The sequence below is a fragment of the Barbus barbus genome, assembly GCF_936440315.1.
Source record: "Barbus barbus genome assembly, chromosome: 31".
In the NCBI taxonomy this organism is placed as follows: domain Eukaryota; kingdom Metazoa; phylum Chordata; class Actinopteri; order Cypriniformes; family Cyprinidae; genus Barbus; species Barbus barbus.
Genome location: NC_136759.1, coordinates 3052676 through 3078585, shown reverse-complemented (window position 1 = coordinate 3078585; position 25910 = coordinate 3052676). Strand labels below are relative to the sequence as shown.

Below are 25910 nucleotides of genomic sequence, written 5' to 3'. Positions count from 1 at the left end.
CATCCATGTATTAAACATAACAATCAAAGCGCGCGCATGTTATTATGTTCTCACCAGGTCACGTTTCAAACTCAGTCTGATGAAGACATTATTTTAAGGCTGGAAACGTCTGAGAACATAAATATTTTTCTGCGTTTGGAGCTGTGGTGTGCCAACTTTGCTCATCCTGTTCTGCCAATAAACACAATAAAACTAAGAAACTAGAACAATAACCCCGCTTCTGTTGAATAACCCCAGCGCAGCTGTCCAAACCATACAAATGAGCTCGCTTTATGCACATTTACACCCTACTTTTACTAACATCATCAGTGATTCATTAAAACACTATTTTTTTTTGAGTCGGTGTGTGCACATTTATACAATGTGAACTATACTACAGGCGAACACTGAACCAGCGATGTCCGATTCGCCAAAGAATCATTCTTCTGAATCGCTTCATTGTAATGATTCGGTAGAATCAAGTAACTCTTTAACAGCAGCTCTTAAGTACAAGTGGGCCCTATGTGCTCGGCCATGCGTTGGAATAACACAAACATGTCCTGTCTGAAACAATCAATTGAATCGACGTGATTAAGAGTGAAAAATAGTCGTCTTTACTGAAAATAACAACAGCCATCCAGCCTGGTCTGCTCACCAAACTGCTTTCAAATAGTCATCTTAGAGGGATTTTAACACCTTTTCAGCTGGTCATTTTGGGTTGTTTTCAGCGGCGGTGAAACCAATATATTAGAAGAAACGCGCAAAATGCAGCACGGCAACTTTTATTTTGCTTGATAAATCAAGCGAATTGGTGAATCATTTTCACTCAAACGAACCGATTCGCTGCAATGAACTAATGAACACAAGCACCCGCCTGCAGTTCTCACTAGTACTAGTTCAGATGGGATCTGAGGATCAAATAATCAGCTGGATCTGCCGGGTAACGGTTATTGCGGCTTTCTTCTTGATTGGCTTCATTATTGGTGAGTTTTTCTACTTTTATAAAAGTGTTTATACTTATCTGCAATGCCTGTCGTGATTAATGCAGTTGTTTTAGACTGTCCACTGCGCATTATTTTAACAGGGCATACTTGATAGTTGTTAAATACTAAGACCCTTCAGATTCAACATTAACTCGTGTTTTTGCTTTTCATTGCTTATGGTCCAAATAAACACACTCAGGTGTTTGATACCTGTTGGTCTCACCTGTCCAGATCTCGTGCGCTGCATTCCACAGTTCTTGAATGCCTCCGGGACAGGTGTGACTATACTGAGACCCCATTCACTTAAACAATACATCTTTACATTTAGACTTTATGCTTTTATTTTGGATATAAATGTACACAGTGTTGAATAAGAGACTAGTAATGGAAAAGCTGGTAATGTCCGAGATATGAAAAAAATATTTTGTCAATGCAGTTTTTTCTCATTTTTGTGGCTCTAAAATATTAGAGAATTTTTTTTTTTTTAGTTAAAAGTCTATAAAAATGACTTAAAATTTCTGACCCAAACTTGCACAAAGTCATGAAAATTAATTTGTGAATGAAAGGCATGGGAACCCTGAATGTTTTATTCACTTTATGTTTATTGTTGCTTTCAGTAATGCTCTGGTGCACTTTTGATTTTAACCAGAATTCAGAATTCACTATTACTTCTTATGCAGATTAATCACTAATATTTTTCAGACATGGTTTGGTGTAACAGGTGTCTGTTTCTCATAACTCAGGTTGGTTCGCTCGACCTACTGTCAATCATGGACATGCATCAAAAAGCTTCCTGCACGACTTTCTAGATGAGATGCATGCAGAGAATATTAAACACCATCTCAGGTTTGAAAATGATGCCTGTCTGTCCACATGCACTAAATTAACTAGATATTATTGAATAATATCATAAAAGGAATAGTTCACCCAAAAATGAACATTTGCTAAATATTTACTTACCCTCAGGCCATCCAAGTTGTAGATGAGTTTCTTAATCAGAACATATTTGGAGAAATGTAGCATTACATCTCATCTTTGTCTATGTGTTCATTATTGTGACGCTTCTAAAGGTTAGAACATTGTTGTTCTACAAAACATACTTAAAGTTAGGCTTGCAGAGAAAGGAGAAGGTTAGATCAACTGATTTTATGATTCAATTCAGAATTTCCTTCACACATCAAAATGAGTCCAAACAGCTGATTAAAACATCACAATAATTCACATCACTCCAATCCATCAATTAGGACATTTTTAACTTCAAATCATTGCTTCAGGCTAAAATTACAAGTCCTCTATCCATAATATTGCTTTCTTCGGTGAAAAAGCATCTCGTCTGAATCAGGGGAGAAATATGCACAAATCAAGCACCATTTACAAGCCAAAACAGTCCTAAACAAATATGTTGATGGATTTTGATGTGAGAGGACAAGAGGAGGTGGATATTTTCAGTGTTGGAAGCGTTATTATGGATTATGAACAGTTTGGACTGGAGTTGGGTTGATTTTATCAGCTGTTTGGACTCTTATTCTAGCGGCACCCATTCACTGCAGAGGATCCATTGGTGAGCAAATGCAATTTAATGCTAAATTTCTCCAAATCTCTTCTGATGAAGAAACAGTTCCATCTACTTCTTGGATGGCCTAGGGTTGAGTACATTTTCAGATCATTTTCATTTTTGGGTGAATTAATCTTTTTAGTGCATATCTTCTGTGCATGCCACTCTAAAACATACAGCCTGCTAACCTAGATTTTAAGATCGTAATTCATCGTCACCTAAACAGGAAGTTCACAAGGCTGCCCCACCTGGCCGGATCGCAGCAGAATCTGGATCTGGCAAAGCAGATCCGGGCCGAGTGGATGGAGTTTGGGCTGGACTCAGTGGAGCTAGTGCCGTACGACGTGCTGCTGTCATACCCAAATAAAACTAACCCCAATTACATCTCCATAGTGGACCACCTGGGCAATGAGGTACATACTCTCAACCAGAACCCAAACACACACAAACAGTCCTTCTTCTTGGACGTACACTTTCAGGATCAATCAGTAATATTGCATAAAAAGTAAATTAAGTTTTAAATTGAGAAATTGTGTAGATGTAAAAGACACCCTTCCTTCTAGATGTTGCAACGGACATGGCAAAACCCTTATCAGTCAACCAGTAGTTTGCATACTCAAAGTTTCTAGCTGTGCAAGCCCACATGCACTTCTTCTGACTAGACACATCTGCACTCTTTTAGAATGAAATTCCATTTTATTATTTGTTTAAATAGAATGTTTAGAACAATGAAGGCCTGATGATGTCATAGGAGAACCTTTTTAAGTTCCGCAAAGAATGAACTTTATATTCACTAGTTCTTTAGAAAGCCATTTTATGAAGTTTATGTGCCTTCAAGAAACCAAAACGATGATCTGAAGAACATTTAATGTGACTTTTGTTTAATCCCCAAAGCAACTCCAGACCCTTAAACAGCCAAAAATAGTTCTAGATCATGAAGTGGGTTCAAAACTGAACCTGTAGAGAGTGGGACTGTTCTTTCTCTCCATTTAAGGCAATTTATCTTGTCACCAGTGAGGCTGCGAGTAACGACTCCAGCTTGGTTGTCATGGTGACAGGTTAAAGTCCATGACTGTATCTGTGGATGTTTTATAGTGATTGCGGTACATAATCCAATAAATAATAGAGGTCAACATGTCACTTTCCCTCTCAGATCTTTAACACCTCTCTGGCTGAGCCGGTCCCTGAAGGTTATGAAGATGTTACCGATATCGTCCCTCCTTATAGTGCTTTCTCTGCGAAAGGACAACCAGAGGTGATGCTTGAATAGGCAAATACTGTTTACAGTCTCAGTACTGGTCATATTGGGCTTGATTAATAAGTGCAAAATAAAGGGTTGTCTTTATAATGTTACATCAAATTTATAACTTACACTGCTATTCAGAAGTTTGGGGTCTGTTTCAAAGAAAGTAATACTTTTATTCAGCAAGGATGCTTTAAATTGATCAAAAGTGACAGTAAAGACATAAGGTAACAAAAGATTTCTATTTTAAATAAATGCTGTTCTTTTGACTTTTCTATTCCTCAAGCAATCCTTAAAAATAAAATGCATCACATTTCCACAAAAATATGAATCAACTTTTTTCAACATTGATAATAATCCGAAATGTTTCTTGAGTAAATCAGTATATTAGAATGATTTCTGAAGATCATGTGACACTGAAGACTGGAGTAATGATGCTGAAAATACAGCTTTGATCTCAGGAATAAATTACATTTTACACTATATTCGCATAGAAAACAGCTTTTTTAAATGGTAATAATATTCACTGATTATACTGCATTTTTGATCAAATAAATGCAGCCTTAGTGAGCATAAAAGTCTTCTTTCTAAAACATAAAAAAAATATTACGGACCGCAAACTTTTGAACAGTATCGTACTTTAACTTTACAGAAGTAAAATGAACCTGCTGTTTGTGATCTGTAGGATGAGCTGGTTTATGTTAATTACGGCCGGACGGAGGATTTCTTTAAGCTGCAGAGAGAGTTGGGAATAAACTGTTCAGGAAAAATCATCATCGCTAGATACGGCAAAATCTTCCGTGGGAACAAGGTGAGGTTTGGACGTGATGTTTAACAATTTGTGTATGTTTTACATACGAAAGAAAATACTGTGGGCTTGGAACGACATTTGAGTGAACTAGTTTGCAGGTGAAGAACGCGATGTTAGCGGGAGCTAAAGGGATCGTGCTGTTCTCGGACCCTGCGGATTACTGTGCGGACGGCGTGGAGCCGTATCCCGACGGCTGGAACCTGCCAGGAGGAGGCGCTCAGAGAGGAAACGTACTGAATCTGAACGGGGCGGGAGACCCGCTCACACCCGGATACCCGGCAAAAGGTCTGTGTGTGTGCCACAGAGAGATTCTCAATGATTCTCAACTGATTTTATGATTAATGTAGAAAATGATTCAATTCAGAATTTCCTTGATAAAAACATCACAAAAATCCACATCACTCCAGTCCATCAATTAAGACCTTTTCAATTTCAAATCGTTGCTTCAGGCTAAAATTACAAGTCCTCTATCCATAATATGGCTTTCTCCAGTGAAAAAGCCATCTCGTCTGAATCAGGGGAGAAATCTGCACAAATCAAGCACCATTTACAAGCAAAAACAGTCCATGGATTTTTATTTGAGAGGACAACAGGAGATGGACTTTTTCACTGACTGAAGCGTTGTTATATATTATGAACAGTTTGGACTGGATTATTGTGATGTTTTTATCAGCTATTTAGAATCTCATTCTGACGGCACCCATTCACCACAGAGGATCCATTGGTGAGCAAGTGCAATTTAATGAAATGAGATTCTCAATTAAATTACTCTCTTGATCACTGTGATTTGTCGATGTCTTTTAGAATACACTTACAGATCGAGTCTGGAGGACGCAGTGGGGCTTCCCAAGATTCCAGTGCATCCCATCGGATATCATGATGCGGTTCACCTGCTGCAGTGAGTCGGCCACGGCTAAAAACATTTGAGTCAACTCAAACAAATATAAACTAAGACAGCCATAAATATTATTATTACAATTTTTTTTTTTTTTAACAGAGCAGTAGTATTAATGCAATAGTATATTTCTTTATATATTAAAAAAATATACACTGCCCTCCAAAAGTGTGGAAACGCCCTAGAAAAGTGGGGTTTTAGACAATATTGGCATGAATCCTTTTTAATTTGTGATAATTTTGCACTGATAAGGGACAACACAAACTACAAAAACATATTTTATTACATAAACAGTTTATACACAGAAAAAAATTAAATTTTCAATTCATCAAAATATCCACCATTAGCAGCTATTAACAGCCATTAACAGCTCTGCATAATCTGGGCATCTGAGCTGTCCGTTTATTCAAACATTGACGTTGAATTGGCAATCAGTTGTTGAAGCTGCAGTATTAAGGTGTGCTGACCCAAAAATATTTTAAAAACCTGGGCCAAGTTTAAACCATCACAGCTGGCAAAGGGGTATGTCTGACTTTGACATTTATATATTGCCATTATTATGTTTTATTGCTGGTCTTCAATGATAATGCCAAGTTACAGTATTTGCACCAAAAAATGATAAGGATGTATGCTGATATCGTCCAAAACCACACTTTGCCAGGGGTGTTTCCAAACTTTTGGAGGGCAGTGTATATATAATGTATTTAATATTATAAAGAAACAAAAAATATTTTTAATTTAAAATAATTTTGAATAATAATATGTATTCATTCGTATGTCATGCATGCATTATTATTCAAAATAATATTTTTAAATTATAAAAATCATTTAACATTTAAATGTAAAATTGCAGTATCATCTACAATCTCTTTCTTAGTTCACCTGAAATATATATGATTATATAGTTATATAGATTATACAATTATTAAAACACTAGTATTTTCACCAGCCACAAATGGGTTCAAGTCAGTTTTTCTATCTTTTGCTGTAGTGTGTTAGTAGGAAATATCAGTTTACATTTCCAAACATTCATTTAGCCATTAATTGTAATAATCCAGTGAGATTTTTGTCTGACAGCAGCCAGTGCTCCACACAGAAATGTGATCTGATCATCATCCAGTCTGTCTGGAATGACATGAGACAGACTAAATCCAGAAGAACTGTGGAGAACAACGTCTCCAAGATGCTTCAAGCCCTGCAAAGCTCCCTGAAAAACTATGCAACTGAGGGCAAAAGCTGCTTTAAATGCAAAGGATGCTCACACCAAATGCTGATTTTAATTTAGTTAATTGATAAAGAAAATCTATTTATGAAATTATTTTTGACAGCATCCTCATTTTACAGCATTTTTACTCAAGTGCCTGAAACTTTAACAGTACTGTAGCTTTGCAGGAAGGTTTCTTGAAGCGTCTTGGAGACACAGTTCTTCTGGATTTAGTCTGTCTCAGTTTGTTCTGTTTCTTCATGTCATTCCAGACAGACTGATGATGATCAGATCACATCTCTGTGTGGAGCACTGGCTGCTGTCAGACAAAACTCTCACTGGATTATTACAATTAATTGCAAGATATATGTTTGGAAATGTAAACTGATATTTCCTACTTACACACTACAGCAAAAGATAGAAAAACTGACTTAAACCCATTTTTTAGCTGCTGAAAATAGTGTTCTAATAACTTTTGGGCACCACTGTATAATTATATGTCTCCTCCTGTAGGCATATGGGAGGACCTCTTCCGCCGGTTAACTGGAAAGGCGCTCTGAACATCTCGTACAGAATCGGACCAGGATTCATGGACAGGTTTAATCAGAAGTATGAAACGTCCTTCCTGGCAGACAATTTTGCAAATCCACAATAAAACCTCTATTTTATCTTTTAAGGCAAGACACTGCAGGCATGCACTGGTCAATTTTGCTTCCATAACAAGTCTTCTTTCAGACTAGAGGAAAGAAAACATCCAAAATACACTTTTAAGTGTTTATTTTAATGCATCTGTAAATTTAAAATACAATGCATATCTGTAAAGGCTGAGACAGAAATCTTATATGAAGAGAAATCCTTTGTAAAAAACCTTTAATATGTCAAAAAAAAAAAGACAAGAATTTTGAACCTGGCTTCATCCAATATCCTGGAAACCGATTCAAATATTGCATATTTAATAAGATATTGTCTCATTAGCATATTTGCATTTTTAACATTTCAGAAATATGGTGTATATGAATATGGTGATATCTACTAGTCAAAATCTTTCTCTGTTCCCCTGTGGTGATTTGCTTTATTTGACAGCATGAAATAGTATTAACAACGCATTTGACTTCTAATATGACAGACTTATGAGTAGAAGAGATTATTTAGTGGTAAAATTACTTGATTGCATCACATTTCTATGTAAGATTACGAAATAATTTTTCTTTGAATGATGTGCTCGGATGAATCATACCATGGGCGTTTATTAACGATGTAAACGGTGATTTCATGTTAAGTCAGTTAATTATTTTAAACCAAAGTCAAAACCTCAATCTGAACATGTGATCCTGCTGTTATGAAGTGTTACTTCAACTTTACACTATACATAATCAGCTTACACATGCATATTTGTGCACTTCTGGTAATGGTTAACTCATATTTATGCGTGATGTCAACAGGACTGAGAGGTTTGTGCACTCAACGTTCTCAAAGAGAGACGACACACATTTGTTTCCCACAGCACACACACACACACACACACTTCTGTGGCTCTGTTGTTGTTCTGTAATGAACTTTGGAGGTCGGCCAGTTTGATACAAAGCCCTTGTGTTTGGGGTGCCCATCACACACACACACACACACACACACACACACACACAGGTTTACTTAGCTATCTAAATGGGGACATTCCATAGGCATAATGGTTTTTATACTGTACAAACAGTATGTGCTATTGCCCTACACCTAAGCTTAGCCCTCACAGGAGACTTTCTGCATTTTTACAATTTCAAAAAAACTTTTAGTTAATTTTTAAACCCGTTTTACAAATGAGGATGTCCCCAAAGGGAGGTTTTTGGAGATTTTGTCAGGTTTACCTCACTTTTGGGTACACATTTGTCCCAAAAATATAGTTAAGTAGGTACACACACACACATTTAGCAGGCTGTATTTACATTATGCATTTGGCAGATGCTTTTATCCATCCATGCATGCATGCAGTGTAAACAAAAGACTAGAAAATATTGATTGGATTTTGTCTTTGAAATTTTAGTAAAGTGCGTATGAACATCCATACCAACAATCAGGTGACGCGTATCTACAACGTGATTGGCTGGATCAGAGGAGCAGTGGAGCCAGGTGACATCTGTTTATCTAGTTGTTTAGTGTAGTTTTTAGAGTGGCGTTACCCTGTTTGAGAAGGTTTATTTTGTTCTGTGTAGTTGAGTTTGGTTTTGTGTGTTCAGACAGGTACGTGATTCTGGGCGGCCATCGTGACGCTTGGGTGTTTGGAGGGATTGATCCCGTGTCAGGAGCTGCTGTGGTGCACGAGAACGTGAGAGCGGCTGGGAAGCTCATGAAGAAAGGTGTGTGTCATCTAGATTAATGCGTAACAGTACCACTTTGTTTTTAATTAGAATGATCATTCTCTGTGTGTGCTTTAGGTTGGAGGCCGAGGAGAACGCTCATCTTTGCCAGTTGGGATGCAGAAGAGTTTGGTCTGCTGGGATCCACAGAATGGGCAGAGGTAGGAATGAATGAATGAAGAAAATGAATAAATGAATTAAAAGTTGAATGCGAAAATTAACTTTTGATTGAACAAAAGAATCAATTAATCTTTGAATGAACAGAATAAACCACTAAATGAATGAATAAATCATTGATTGAATTAGTGAAAAAATGCTTTAATGGATAAACGATTCATTAAATGAATGAAATAAAAATACAATAAGAAATAAATCTGAATGAATTAAAAAATGCATGAAAAATTAACTAAAAACACTTGAATGACTGAATGAATGCATCAATGAATAAATGATTGTGTATCTGTAATCAGTATCTCAGTGTGTTGTTGCTCTCGTGTGTGTTTGCAGGATCACGCCAGAGTCCTGCAGGAGCGAGCCGTGGCTTACATCAATGCAGACTCTGCTATTGAGGGTCAGTGAGACACACACACACACACACACTTCGTTATGAGTGTCTCTGTGCTGTAAAAGCAGTGCTGATCTCATCTGTAAGTATTCAAGTCTCTTATTCTGATACTGTGTGTGTGTGTGTGTGTGTGTGTGTGTGTGTGTAGGTATGTACACACTGAGAGTCGACTGCACTCCCTCCCTACACACTCTGGTTTATGACATCACCAAGAAGGTGAGATTCTGTCTGTCTGTCTGTCTGTCTGTCTGTCTAAATGCAAGTGATGTTAATAGTGTGTTTCTGAAGGTTTCGAGTCCAGAGGAGGGAGAGGAGGGCATGACTTTATATCAGAGCTGGCACAAACGAGACAACTCCACAGAAAGAGATGCACCATGGTAATAAAGAGCAGCTTCAGGATGATGACGGTCATAATCATCTATAAGAACATCTGACCGATTAGAGATGCATGCCTTTTCTAAGCAAACGTGTGTTTTCTCTGTAGGATCAGTAAACTGGGCTCTGGCAGTGATTTTGAAGCGTATTTCATCAGATTGGGCATTGCATCTGGAAGGGCGAGATACACTAAAAACCGAGTGAGTGTATTTGTGTGCAACACTGTTTTAGACCTGCATCTATGCATAGTAAAAACATAGTTGCACACTTAGCATTTAAACTTGGTTTACAATCATTTTCCACCCTGTTTCTCCAGAAAACCGAACGCTACAGCAGTTACCCCGTGTACCACAGCGTGTATGAGACCTACGAGATCGTGGAGCGATTCTACGACCCCAGCTTCCGCCGGCTGGAGGCCGTGGCCCGTGTTCGGGGAGGACTGATCTTCAGTTTGGCCGATTCTCCGGTCCTTCCCCTTAGGGGTGTGCGATATGACGATTTTTGATCGTGGACGATAAAAATGTCTCCACGATCTGCTTTTGAAGAAATATCGTAGTATCGCGCTACCGCGCACATTGTCAAATACAGTTCTGGCGCCGCCGTCTCTATGTACTGTACAACACGACATACAGCAGTAGAGTTACTCAGACAGGACACTGCACTTATTCGCGATCGCAAAAGTACATTATTTGCATACAAGCCTTGCTGGTTAAATGTTTAATTCGCGCGCTGGTCTGACGTGCGCTTGTTCTGAGCACATACACCTGAAGCACGCGCACTAAAACGCCTGTCTAACAGCGCCTGATTACTCAACTAAGTTATATTTTGCGCTAATACTGTCAAAACACACAAGGTTTACATACAGACTGAGTTGGTTATCTCTAAAATGAAAGTAAATAGTTAAGAGAGAAACGGATGCGTGCCTGTACTGTATATTAGATGCGTGCAGCTCTTAAAGGGACAGGACACTAAACATGCTGTCGACTGTCATTAAAGGGATAGTTCACCCTAAAATTTAATTTCTGTCATTATTTACTCAGTGGAAAACCAAACAGTTGCTGGTCTACATTGACTTTGATAGTAGGAAAGAAAAATCCTATGGAAGTCACTGAGGACCAGCAACTGTTTGGTTTTCCACCTTCTTCAAAATGGCATTTATGTTCAGCAGAAGAAAGAAACTCATTCCGGTTTAAAACAACTTTTGAGTAAATGATGATATAAAAATACAACATTATGACAGAATTGACAGACAGATGACAGAATATTAATTTGTGGGGGAACTATTCATTTAACGTTAACAAAACAACAAAACACAGAGAAAAATCCCTCACTATTCTTGACTGAAAAACTTTAATACAGTTGCTTTAGGAATCAGTCTATCTAGTGTTTTATTTTTATATTTGTTCATTCAATTTCATTGAATGCTCTGCTAAATACACCTATTGTACCTGGAAATAAAGCACTGTTTGTTTTATTTGTATATTATGTGTATTTGTAATGTGTATCTTTGTTCTTATTTTTTAATAAGAAAAATAAAATAATGACAAAGATTTTTTATCTTCACCCACTTTGGCCTAAATATCTGCCATGCATCTTTGTCTTTCTAGTTTGGCTGTAATGCTCAGACAACTTGTAAAACCAAAATAGTAAAACTAACAAAGAATCGGGATAAAAATCGTGAATCGTGATATTTCTATAAAAAATCGTGATATGATATTTTTCCCATATCGCCCACCCCTACTTCCCCTGGACTGTGTGGAATACGCCATGTCTCTCACCAAATACGCCAACAGCATTCACCAGCTGGCACTGAAGCATCCTGCTGCCATGGAGAAGTACAGCGTCTCATTCGGTACTCACACTATCCAGCCATGTAGTATGCAAAATTAGTATGTATAGTGTGCCATACACTCTAAAATAAAGGTTTCAAAAGTGAGCGATTCAGTAGAAGAAACATTTCAGGTTTCCCAAAGAACAGCATATTTTTTTGAACATTCTAAATAACCTTTTTCCAGTATAAAGAACCATTTGTGCTTTGAAAAGATTCCATGGATTTTAAAGGTTCTAATTAAGAACCTTTATTTTTAAGAGTGTAGGGTAAAAGTATGAGAACTGGGATGCAGCTCATTTCTTCTCATGAGATTGTCCTGCGACTGTTTTCCATTCAGATGCAAAGCTCTTGATGTATCTTGTTTCTTTATGGTTTATGTTCTAGATTCTCTCTTCTCTGCAGTCGAGAACTTCACGGTCGCGGCACGAGACTTTCATCAGCGTCTTGATCAGCTCGACACCTCCAAGTACGAATGACAAAATGACTAGGTTTTCAAACAATTTTGGAATTGTTTTATAGTGCTGCTAGAGTCTGATGGCCTTTAGCTGACGACATGTGCTCATTGTTTCTTACACCTGTTGTCTTATCTGCATCTGTCTGTCAGTGCTCTGGCCGTGCGGATGGTTAATGATCAGCTGATGTATTTAGAGAGAGCTTTCACTGATCCGCTGGGATTGCCTGGGAGACCATTTTACAGGTAAACACAATCTGTCATGACATTGTGAAGTTCAGAGAATCATTAATGACCACTTGACAAGGATTTTCAGTGAGTTGCCAAATCATCGATTTCCATTTTTATTTAGTTTAACTTGATTTAGTAAAATAACTAAAACTGAAATTAAAATAATAAAAACTATATAGACATTAAAAAACATGCAACAAAATTCAAAACATTTAACTAAAATGAAAACAAATAAATAAACATTTATTATTATTATTATCAATGTTGAAAATAGTTGTGCTGCTTCATATTTTTGTGGAAACCACGATACATATTATTTTTCAAGATTCACACATTAATAGAAAGTTCAAAAGAACAGCATTTATTTGAAATAGAAATCTTTTGTAATATTATCAATATTTTTACTGTTATTTTTGATGCATCTTTGTTGAATGAAGTATTAATTTCTTTATTTACCGACCCAAAACTTTTAAACGATACTGCACATCTATGGGATTTTGTTTACTAATTGTAACATTTGTCAGGGAAAAATATGACGAATTGCTCGTCTCAGATGAGCTACGCACTCAAGTTTAATGCTTGAGATTAGTGGTTTAAGTGAGAAACTGGGCTTGGAAACCTGAACCCTGTTTTGCAGTATTAGAGCTCAAAAGAACACTTCTTCTATTACCTGTACTTCCATTATGACAGATGTTTTAAGATCTGTTTAAGTGTTACCTCTGTCTGATTACATGTTTTTTTTTTTGTACACGTTTGTATTTTTTTTCTCTCGTCTCTTCCAGGCATATCATATTTGCACCCAGCAGTCACAATAAATATGCGGGTGAGTCTTTCCCAGGGATTTATGACGCTTTGTTTGACATAGAGAACGCGGTGGACCCGCAGAAGTCCTGGGACGAGGTCAAACGCCAAATCAGCATCTCCGCCTTCACTGTCAACGCAGCTGCTGAGACGCTAAAGCCTGTCGTCAGCTAGACGGCCTTCCTTTACTTCTGGTTTTCAAAACATGCTGTGGATACAGGACTACAACATGTCAGCAAAACTGTTAATATGTCAGTGTTTCATCTACAAGAGACTTCCCATGCAGATCTGACTCTCAGAAGAAAGCAGATAGTTCACCCAAAATTGAGATTTTGCTGAAAATTTACTCACCTTCAGGCCAACCAAGATCTAGAGTTTGCTTCTTCATCAGATTTGGAGAAATGTATCACTGCATCAGTGCCTCAGCAATGGATGCTCTGCAGTGAATGGGTGCCATCAGAACGAGAGTCCAAACAGCTGATAAAAACATCACAATAATCCACACCACTCCAGTCCATCAGTTAACATCTGGAGAAGACAAACACTGCTTCCAGCTAAAATATGAGTCCATGATCCATAATATTGCTTCCTCCAGTGAAAAAGTCATCTGGTCTGAATAAGGAGTGAAACCTGCACAAATCAAGCACCATTTACCAGCCACATTTACAACAGGCAATTTGTGGCTTCTCCAGATGTTAACTGATGGACTGGAGTGGTGTGGATTATTGTAATGTTTTTATCAGCTGTTTGGACTTTTATTCTGACGGCACCCATTCACTGCAGAGCAAGTGATGCAACACCTAATTTCTCCAAATGTTACCATGAACTAACAAACTCATCTACATCTAGAAGGGCAAATATACATTTGCAGCAAAATTGCATTTTTGGCTGAACTATTCCTTTAAGCAGATGTCTTTCATCCAAAGAGATTTGCAGTGGACAAATTGCAGGGATGGCATCAATTGCATTAATTTAGTACACAACCTATGAATGACTGCAATGTTATAACCCTAAGCACATTTCACACATATTATAGTGTTATATTTAATGAAAAAAATCTGAGATGTCATAAAATAGTTTCAAAACCATGACCATTTGATCTCACATGTGAAACAAGCAGATTGAAAAACAGTCAATCATGAAAGCAACAGTTTGATACGTCGCTTAGAAACCTTGCACAAATGGTCAGATTTGAGTGAATTATTTCCAAAACCATTTTTGCATATATTGTTTAAAAATTTGTAAAATCATGAACATTAAATAAACTGGTAGCACAAATCATTTTCATTCATTATGAATTTGTAAAGTCACGCTCATGTAAATTGTCATGTTATGCATGCTTTTTTAGCAAAGATTAAGTTAAAAAATGACCTGAAATTAGACTGAATGATCAGAAAGAAAGACAAATTTGAGAGTACGGTACTATAATGTAATGTTTACAGTAAAATGAGACCAATTCAGATGCAAATACACAGTTTTCCATGATTTTACTGCGCTTTTTAAGTCTACGCAGCATGTGTTTATGGACGGATTATTTTCTCGTCTCTACATTCAGGACAACACAGACAAAACTTTCCAGCCCTCAACAGGAGTGAATTGTAAGTGCATGACAGGAAATGATGAGAATTCAGAAGGCTGTGAATCATCAGACGTGGAATGGAAAAAGCCAACAAAAAGAAGTATATCTGCTTGTGTAAATGCTGACAGCACTCACGTATTAGAGGAATTAACCACATTACAGACAGAGAGACAGTGAAAACAAGTCTAAACCAAATTCTCAACTAATAATGATGGTACTTCAAGTAAAAAAAAAACAAACACAGAAATGATATCTGACTTTACAGTAGAAAAGCAAGAATTGCTAGAGCAAATCAGTTTTATTGCCATACTGACAGTTAATAAGTGAAACATTTAAGAAAGTCTTCAGTAAGAATTGATGCCAGATTCAATCTGACGCCAATGACAACAAGGCTGTGAGAGACTGTTATGTTTATTAATTGTTCACTCAATGAAATATGCAATTGTGCAAATTTACAATGGACAAAAATATGCAGTTTTTTTTTTTTTTTCATTTCTCATGAGTGAAACCAAATTGTAAAATGATCAAGTTGACTGCTGAGATGTCATATAAAAATAAACGTCATCAGCTTTTTACCATTGATAACTTAATAATAATAATAATGTAGGATTGTTTAAATGTACTTCCATCACTCACAGCTTTTCAATTACATCAAATTAAATAGTCTACTGTTGTGTTCATCCAACATGAATCCACATTATGATTTTTATGAATAAATAAATAATCCTAGTTGAACAGTGGGTGGTAAACCAGAGCGAGTGTGTGGTGACTGTACGGTGGCACAGACCTGAAGGTTTCATCACTGATCTGCTGTCTGTCTTAATCAAGGCCGTCTGGGTCATCAAGCAATCATTCTCTCTCTGTCTTCTCATTGGTCGGTTCAGGCTTTGGAGGCGGCAGGTCCAGCCGGGCCCAGGCCATAGGCTCCGCCTTCTTCATGACTACCTCCACTTTAGCAGCCATCATGTTCACTACACTCTTACTGATGTCAATTACCTATCAACCAACACAATCATAAATCAATAACATTAGCACAATACATTTGAGAAGCATTAGAGTTTCAAGCTAATGTTTTGTCAGGTGTTACAGAGACAGCATTGAATGGATCATGTCTAATATCCACAGGTGCTTTTCTTTTATTTATGCTGTAGCACCATCTAATAGCTGCAGTTCACACAATAAATCATACATACATCCTATTTATTTTTGTTCTTTTTGATATTTTCCACATTTTTAATACTATAGCGATATAATCAAATTCAGTATAAATAACTGGGAGCATAAAACATTAATATTTTCTTCACTATCCACTTCAATTCATTAAAAAATACATTTTTAAATGTTAGATTTTCTAATTCTTGTATAGGAACAATTTATGCTGTTTTTGCATCATTTATATACTATTACAGTTTTTATTAAATTTTTAAATCAGCTTTTATATTGTTATTTTTATTAGTTTTTGATATATTAATTTCAGTTTTAGTGTACTAATTTTAGTGTTTTAACTTTATTTCAGTTAGTAGTCTAGGCAACATTTATAGTTTTCATTTTTTATGCATATCATTTTTCAGGTTTTTTTAAGTATAACTTTTCTTCAGTGTATTTTTGAATTAGAGTCACTGAATGAAGCAAAATAAAAAATATTTGATCTATTTATTACATTTTATTATTGTTATTTTATATACGTTATCTATTATTATTATTCTTAAATGATTCTTAAAACCCTGAGGAATCCATGTAATAAAATGCTTTGAGGATTTAATATTATTAGTATTTTTTTTTTTTATCAAAGTACACTACATTTAGCATCTTGCGATCAAATACACATCACAAAAAAGATCTTTATTATAATTAAACAAAGCTGGGAAACACTTTATAGTAGCGTCAGTGTGGCATGCTATCAAAAACACCATCTTAATTCATATAAAAATATAAACTCAAATTGAAATTAATGCTTAATTGATCATTAATTTATACAGATTTAACTATTACATTTCTGGAATTAAAAAAAAAGAGGCAAATTATAATGTAAAGTTATGTGACATTTCCATCTACATCATGTTTGAAAATGAAAGTGTCTGACAGTGTTTTGTCATGTCAGAGCCACTGATAAGGACAGCACATAAATCATTGTGTTCTATGCATTTCTGACAAGTTCAGAATAACATGCATGCATGAATCCATAAGCAATGCACAAAGCAAAGATGATTGATATTTACGCAATAACAGCACCGCATGCATTTCTGGCTCCACTGTGTACTTTAAAGCACAGACAAGAAACCAGAGCCATGGAAGCTCATTGAAATGTAACAGTATGAAGGTAAATATTAAATATCGCGGTATATATATATGAATGAACAGACTTTAGAAGATGAGTAACTTCATGAATGGAGGCGCGTGACAAACACTCACCTTCAGGATTGCTTTCTGGATCAAGCCGCTGCCTGCAGCCTTTATTATAACACAACACCGACACAAATCAAGCATTCACAACCCTTAATAACTCTCTTTTGATTATATTACACTACGTTAGGCGCTGAATCTATAATAATAATAATAAAATAAAAATACATTTTCCATTACTGACAAATGCAACAATTCCTGAAATTAAAATATTTAAATGGTTTAGATTTGTATCGTGCAAAAACAGAAAAAAATGGCCGGAGATATGAATGAGTATTGATGGACCTGAAAGCGCCTCCCGGAGGAAGAACCGCTTCATGTCGTACGAGAAACATTCGCCGCGATGCATCCGATTCAGCACATGGCTGGGACTCGTGTAACATCGGCAAAGATCGGAAAATCCAACGTGTCGGAGAGTTCAGTCTGTAGATTTTAGACTGTGGGCTCTATCAAAACAACAGCAATAACTGCACGGTGTTATTTTTGTTATTAAGTTATGTTTTTGTAATAAAATATATGAATAAATAACACATTTAATGCATTAGGATTTTTTAAGGCAATATTTGGCCTCAAATTTATTTTCAGTAGTAATTGTTTTAATTACATGAGTCAGTGAGCCTAGAAAAAAATATTTAAGAATAAAATCACTTATGCATTTTAAAAGTGCATGAAAGTTCCAAATCGTAGCATATGTTTTTAGAAATATATAAACACCTACTTTGCTATAAAGAATGCATATACATTTTATTTAGGGGTACATGATATGCTAGTTTTTTGTTTTTTTTAAATTCTACACCAACAAAAAATTCTATATGGAAAGAAACATCACTGACTCCACCACTACAAGAGACACCTTTATTAGAAATATTGGTCAAAGACACAGTGGTGATGATCGTGCATAAACCAGCAATCCTTTGGCTTCGCAACCCACACTCCTCTTTAAAAAAAACCAAAAACAACAACAAAAAGCTATTTTAATACCATTTTACCTCAAATCCATCAACTGCCAGTGTATATCAGCACTCCAGACTAATTAAACATTTTCAAAAGTCTCTGAGTAATTACATGATTTATTTCTGAACTGTAAATATGAAGCAAATAACGAATCCATCAATCTTTTGAGATTTCCTAAAACCTGAAAAACAATGACTGCTCATATAAGCAAAGAAAAATGAATAAAAACATCATAACATGCTGCGCTGTCGGGATAATAGTCTAGTTATTCATGTTACTGCTTAATGGATAATGTTTGCTAGATTTTGTCTTCATTAGGTACTGGTGATTCTGGAAAGCAGTGATTGTTGTTGAAAAGTGCACATCCAGGTCTTCAGTCCCTTTAAAGCATAGTGTGCACTTTAACAATTATTAGTACTATAAGTGACCAAAGACGTTAACACTACAGATCAAAACTTTTTTTTTATGTTTCTGAAAAAGTCTCTTCTGTTCACCAAGGGTGCATTTATTTGATCAAAAATGCAGTAAAAACAAGTGAAATTTTATTACGATTTAAAGTAAGTGTTTTCTATTTGAATATATTTTAAAATGTAACATTACTGTGATCAGAGCTGAATTTTCAGCATCATTACTCGAGTCTTCAGTGACATGATCCTTCAGAAATCAGTCTAATATGTTGCTAAAGAAACATTTATAATGCTATAATACATTAAATTGATCAAAACTGACAGTAAAGACATTTATAATGTTACAAAAAAATGTTTTAATGTTCTATTCATCAAAAAAGAAAACAAAAGTACCACAAATTTCTGAAGGATCGTGTGACACTGAAGACTGGAGTGATGATGCTGAAAATTCAGCGTTTCATTACACAAATTAAATTTTAACATATATTCAAACTGAAAACAGCTATTTTAAATAGAAATAACATTTCACAATATTACTCTGTGTTTTTGATCAAATAAATGCAGCCTTGGAAGAGACTTCTTTCAAAACATTAAAAATCCAAATTATTCCAAACTTTTGACCAGTAGTGTAAATAATGACAGGGTGAACCATCTCTTTAACAGAGTTGTTCCTGGGACACTGCGTTTAGTTTAGTGTTTCACAGTCCCACTTGGTTTCTTCTCATCTTCCCTCTTTGCCTTCCTCCAGCTCCACCAGACACAACTCCAGATTTCTTCTCCTGTCAGCATGGATGTTATCTCTCATTTTTTTGTTGATGTATTTGACCACTTCCTCCGTGCCTTTGGCTTTGGGGTGGTAGTGATTGAGCAGGTATCCGCGCAGGTTATCCTCAGTTCCTGGAGTCACCAATCCGACCAGGAACCGCAGGAACATGTCCAGATGACCATTCGGAGACACCAGCGCGCGGTCGATGGCGGGACGGTACAGTTCGATCACAGGCCGATCCTTGTTTGAACCCTGGAACCAAGACATTTTGCTTGGTTCGATCACGTTTTTACCATGTTTCCTAAAAGCCACATATGCGTACATGGCGGCCATGTACTCTTGAACGGTAATGTGAACAAACTTAAAGATCCAAGTATGAATGTCTTCGTTCCTTCGTTTGACCTCAGTCGTTAATTCATCGCGATTGGCCAAATCTTCGTAGGTTAGGTTGACAGAGGTCAAATCTTCCACCGTAAACCAGTCCCGACCTTCTTGTATCATCTTATATGACATTTTCCCCATCATCTCAATAAACATCTTATCTTCATCCCTCCACTTTTGTGCCTCAACGCTGCAGCCGCGGTACTTCTCGAACGAGCGGTTCATCTGGACGACGATGAACTGCGAATAAAACGCCGTGATGCCAGGAGGGTGTTTGCCGTACTCGGGATCTCGAAACCCTCGTTCGAAGATGAACGCCACCATCCAGCTGAAGAGAGGAAGGTGGCAGATGATCTCAAGGGCTTTGGAGCGTTTCATGTGGTTGTAAACCTTCCTACCGAGCTCAGGATCAGGGGTTCTCTTTGTAAAATACTCTTCCTTTTTTTCATCTGTGAATCCTCTTAACTCTACATACCTGTCGATTAGCTGTTGAGGAATTCGGTGGGCGGCAGTGACATGGCTGGTGATCCAAACACGAGCGTTAGGAAGCAATGTGCCTTTTATTAGGCTGGTGAGAAGGGCGTCTAACGGTGCTTTTACCCTGGCGCTTGAGATAACTTCGTTGTTTTTAAAGTCCAGGTTGTGTTTGCAAAGTTCCAGAGCGTCAATGATGAAGAGACTCAAGCAATCGGGCTTCTCGATGAATTTAATGTCATCGGCTTCTGCAAAAAAGTTACCGAGCATTTCTAGGAAGCTCTGATTTTCATCTTTCCCAAGGTGCAACTCTTTTGCTGGCAAAGGGAAGACAAATTGAAAATCCTGATTGTTTTTTTTCTCTATCCAATCAATGATGACCTTATTCACGGCCACCGTTAGACCGCAGGCGGGAATTCCCGTCATCATGACCGTACGGATGGGTTTCTGTTCGTGAGGAAGGGGCCGAAAGATGTCGGCGGCCCTGATTTGGGTCTCCTGGATCGTATACGGTATGCGTTGGACCTCATTCTCGAGGTTGATGGGCTCCCTGCTGCCTCTGATGACTGTTACGGGCTCGACGTAGACGTCGCTAATGTAGCGCTGCTGACCTGGACGACATCGGCCTTCGTAGAGAGAGTAATAGCGTCGTTCGTGGGCTATTTTCAGGTCATGCTGTAACACGGCTTTAAAGAAACAAAACAAAAGAAAATCAGGGACTGAATATAAAGACAAAGGAAGTTTATTTTACACCACATTCTATACTAAACTGAACTTTGCTATATTTGCTTACTTTTGGAACTTGTGGAACGCATAATGTTGGATGTTATTCTTTCCATGTGATGTGTTTAGTCATTATTGTGAGTCACAAAGGACTGTTTACGCTACCGTTTAAAATTCAAAGAAATTAACTTATTTATCAAGGATGCATTAAATTGAAAACGCCTTTTACCTTCACTTTTAATCAAGAGATTTCCATTTTAAATAAATGCTCGTTTTGAACTTTCTATTCAAAGAATCGAATGTATTTTTCACAAAATAACATTTTCACAAAAATATGAAGCAGCACAACTGTTTTGAACATTGATAATAATCAGAAATGTTTCTTGAGTAAATCAGTATATTAGAATGATTTCTGAAGATCATGTGACACTGAAGACTGGAGTAATGATGCTGAAAATACAGCTTTGCATCATCTATAAATTATATTTTATTCCAGCCTAGATGAGCAAAAGAGACTAAAACTATTTTATTTTTGCTGAAACTGACTAACCTTTTAGAACATAATTCACACATCTTAAACACGAGGGGAAAAAACGACTTTAAATGTTTTAAATATATTCATCAACATTTCTAACCTAACATTCATAGGATAAAAAAAAAAATAGATAATTTTTTTTTATTATTAAATAAAACGCACATATCATTTATCCCGTTACTGATCATTAATAAGCAAAAAACAGTTAATTTTCTTAAGCACATGAGTTTATGACAGGCAACATAATGATTTCATCATGAGACAGTTGCCATGTTCCTTTTGAAATTGTGAATGAAGCAAGCATTTTGGGGTCAAATATAAGTGATTTAATACATTGTAATAGGTCAAACATCATAAACGTAAATGGAAACCAAGTCTGTCAAGCTCCAAAAAAAAAAAAAAGTTGAATCAGGATGACTTTTTTGTGATGTGTGAAACTGCTGTACCTCTTCTACAGGTCTTCCTTAGGTATTCGGACAGATTGCCCTTTCCGATATTTGGAATGGCTCGTACGGTGAGATGCAGAGCTTCTCCCAGCTCACAGACCTCGATCATTTTATCAGCCAGATCCAGCGGGTCATTAAGATCTGCAATCCTTGAGTAGTTCTTCCTGAATCTGCAGTGGTTACTCAGAGAGCGCTTAAAATAGGCGATCTCTCCCGGATGGAGCTGGGAAAGACACCCCACCATTTGCTGCATGAGAGAAAGACAAAGAAATATAAGGATCCTGTATCAAATACAGGTTTATACAGAAATTACCTGTTGTACACAATATACTACATACCTTCTATCATCTGATTGATAGTTTAGACTTTTTATTAGCTAGTAAAAGTCTTCATTTAACTGTACAAATGTCCACTTTCAGCTTGTCTTTGTGCGGTGAAATCTTTACTGATTTTTATGAAGTAAACGTTAGAATAACTTTAATATTGTTATTAATATTTCAAGATGAATCCTTAATGGACTGAATCGGTTTACTTGATTATCAATACATAACTTTGTAAAATCTTGTTGAATTATGAGCATCAAATACGGTCTTCAGGCTTTTGAGGAACATTTGTTTGTTCATCTCTCAATCATTGTATTGCATTGCATCATGTGTTTTGAAACGAAACAGATCCTTAAATCATAAAGCTAAACATTTAAATATCTTATAAGAGATTGGGAAATATAGAGTGACAACTGATATTAATATAAGTAGTCTGCTATACTGTTATAAAATTCTGATAGCTTGTAAATCAGATTTTTATCTTATATTTTGTCCATCAGCACCAAAATAATAAAAAATTAATTGAGCTGTTTTTATCCTCAATTATAAGCTCCATATCCTCACTATCATGCTACATGAGCCATTAAAGATTTATGCATTTTGAATTATTTCATATGCCAGGCTTTAAGTTTCTCAAAGGTTCCTCTAAAGCTCTCAACAGGAACACAAAGCATCTACTGACCTTTAGCACATGGCGCAGGGTGAGGGAGTAGTGCGTGTGTTGAAACTGTAGGCCGACGCCTTCCGGAGGAGGAGGAGGAGGATCTTTCGCCTCTTCGAAATGTACAACAATTTCATCAAAATCATCGTCCTCTTTCGTTGCCTCTGCCTGCTCCATCGCAGCGCCTTCATTCTGTTGCTCCTGCATGTCGCTCTCATTTATCTCCGCGTCTCTGTCGTTCAACTCAACATCCATCGCTGCTTCTGTCCTTATGTCGCTCTGAAGCTCAGACGGCTCCACGATCGACGGCTCTCTGTTAAAGCTGAATGACAGGAAATGTGAAAAATATCCTCATAACTTCATCAGAAACGTCAAGATGCACGTGTGTGTGTTGTGGATGTAGTTACCTGTGCCGGGAATGAGATTCTGCTGTGTGCATGACCGGCTGCGGTCTCAGGACCAGTCCATCTATGTATACGCTGGACTGGTTTGTGTTCGTACGTTCAGTAATCGCAGTCTCTGGCGAATCTGAGCGGTGAAGCCTGACCCTAAAAATACACATGCGTGATGTAAATACATAAATGAACCATGAGTTGCTTTTGTGCACACAATATTTGATTAAGAGCCCTGAAATTAATTTTAAAAATTAAAAAAATAATGTGTTTTTTTTTTAAAAGATTTATGGTAGAAAACTTACTAAATCTTCATGGAACATGATCTTAATGTCCTAATGATTTTTGGCATGAAAGTAAAATAATTTTGACCCATACAATGTATTTTTGGCTACTGCTACAAATTTAACCATGCAACATAAGTCTGGTTTTGTGGTCCATGGGCACATTTATAACTTTATCGTGCATTTTCATGCATGCGTGTACATTGCAACTGTCAATGCTATTAACATTTGTTTCATTATAATTATTATATTAATATATTTCATATATAAATATATTAGAATGATTTATGAAGGATCATGTGACACTGAAAACTGGAGCGATGATGCAAAAAATTCACAGGAATACAATATATTTTAAAATATATTCAGATAGAAAACAGGTCACACTTTTGAAATTTATTTCAAAACATTCTACAATATTGCTTTAACTATATTTTTGATTAAATAAATGCATGCTTGGTAAGCATAAAAGTCAACAAAAAAGAAATTACATTCTCTCACATCACTTATTTACCTCAATACAATAAATGAATCATCAATTTAAACAGAAAGGGATATAACTTAAGTTCTTGGGTACTAAGTTTAGATCCACACTTAAAGTACGTAATTTGTAGTTTTGTCGTAAAGCATGTTATAACCAATCTGTTCTATCATTATTATTATTAATACAATGACACTCCAATTTTTGTGTGTGTGTAGTTGTATATTACCATACCTTGTTGCTGGTAGTTTGAGCGGAGGTTCTTCAAATTCATCATCTTCTTCATCTTCATGATCATCACTATGCATGGATCCGTAACTGCTGGGCGGCCGGTCCGTCATGATCCTTAAAATAACATTAACAGCAACATTACATCAGCAGAGGAAACAAGCATGTCTACTTTGAAGACCTTTCAACAATCCTGCACCTTTCCCATCCTGCACAAAACTCAAAAACAGACGTATTCGCGTGACTAACCAACACCAATTCAATTCTGAAGCCAACATTCAAAGAGCACAGCTCAACACGCTCCACTGAAGAATCTAATATGCTTAAAAATCAATTCATGCAAGCCTGGACCAACCTGAGAAGCTCATCAAATGCATACTGTTTTTCAAATGATTTAGCTGACAGAATAATGTTTATATTTATAAAGTGGCTTGATATTTGATCAGTCAGATTATGTGTCTCCTCACAATAATCCTTCAAACATCAACTGAGAAAGAGGAGCATCTCATACTTCCAGCTCCCAAAAACAGGAACATGTACGTTTGCTGGTTTTAAATGGAATTAAACAAACTAAACTTGATTCTAGAACATGAGAACGATGTTGAATGATATTCTTCAGGAACACAGGAACAAAAAGTATATCAAGTACTCAAAACATCTGTCCTGACAGGATCCTGAACATTAGTTTCACGGTGTTTTCAGTCGCAAACTTGAACTATTACACGAGTATTTATTAATATACTGTGTCACACAGTACCTGCTACAGTTACTATGCACAACGTGTGTATTCTTTCTAGTTGTTGTTTTGAATTTCATTATTTTAGGACATTCTTAGTTTCTTTGATTAGCTTTGTTTGGCAGAACTGAGGAAAACAGGCCGGTTAAACACTTACCGATCCACTTCAGAATCACTATCGTCCCCGAAATTACTCATGATGATGGTTATAAACTCCTTATCAACCAATTACACCTTATTCTACCTAAAAAACAGAAAAATAACGATTACAATCTTTTATCGCATAATAAGGAAATTCGTGGCCTGGTAAATATTGGAGCTGTATCAGTAACTTAAGCGTGAATTAAAGCGACAAAGACTTACCCAAAACATTTAGGAAGCGCTCTAGCGTTAAACTGACTTTAAATGAAGTCAGTTTGATGAATTTGTCCTTTCGAAAACAGCCTAAACCGTCCACAGATGTGTCTTCCGTTGAAGCCTCGGCCTGACTGCACTTCCGCGTCTCCTTCCGGTGACGTCATGTTTACTTTCGTTTTCTGCAACAAATGGGAAAAGATAAGTTTTGGAAATCACAATGGGGTGATTAGTTAATTTTTCAGCTGGTGTTTTAACTTTGAAGCACAAGTTTAGGGGTAAGATAGAGACAATATCTATGGAAGCCCGTTTCCGCCAATGAATAAAAAATAAAACAAGGTAATTGCGACTTTTTATCTCACAATTCGGACTTTTTTTCTCGCAATTCTGACTTTATAACTCGCAATTCTGACTTTATAACTCGCAATTCGGAGATATAAACTCGCAATTCTGACTTTATAACTCGCAATTCTGACTTTATAACTCGCAATTCTGAGATATAAACTCGCAA

General features: G+C 36.6%; 2 protein-coding genes across 3 annotated transcripts; one reads left to right on the top strand and one right to left on the bottom strand.

The window, feature by feature from the left end:
• Positions 1-880: 880 nt before the first annotated feature.
• Positions 881-13446, top strand: LOC306851008 (glutamate carboxypeptidase 2-like; the record flags this gene model as incomplete). The annotated part of the gene is made up of 20 exons (XM_079387019.1): positions 881-962; positions 1706-1808; positions 2744-2930; positions 3671-3772; positions 4446-4571; positions 4670-4856; positions 5376-5469; positions 7184-7279; positions 8706-8791; positions 8899-9018; positions 9097-9179; positions 9526-9589; positions 9732-9799; positions 9872-9960; positions 10068-10158; positions 10275-10440; positions 11694-11810; positions 12174-12255; positions 12394-12486; positions 13254-13446. The coding sequence occupies 20 exons, from the start codon at positions 881-883 to the stop codon at positions 13444-13446; spliced, it is 2229 nt and encodes a 742-aa protein (XP_079243145.1).
• A 4361-nt stretch (positions 13447-17807) lies between these two features.
• On the bottom strand, positions 17808-25581 carry LOC306851525 (NLR family CARD domain-containing protein 3-like). Of its 2 annotated transcripts, XR_013782510.1 has the most exons (8): positions 25409-25581; positions 25203-25289; positions 24316-24426; positions 23332-23472; positions 22946-23246; positions 21941-22187; positions 19080-20922; positions 18095-18839 (listed from the first exon to the last, which is right to left on the bottom strand). XR_013782510.1 is itself a non-coding variant. In XM_079387818.1 (7 exons), exons 2-7 carry the CDS (start codon positions 25241-25243, stop codon positions 19337-19339), a joined length of 2427 nt encoding a protein of 808 aa, XP_079243944.1. In that variant the 5' UTR covers positions 25244-25289; positions 25409-25581; the 3' UTR covers positions 17808-19336. The 2 variants fall into 2 exon arrangements, 1 of the variants encoding a protein (XP_079243944.1); XM_079387818.1 differs by having other exon boundaries at positions 17808-20922.
• Positions 25582-25910: the final 329 nt, after the last annotated feature.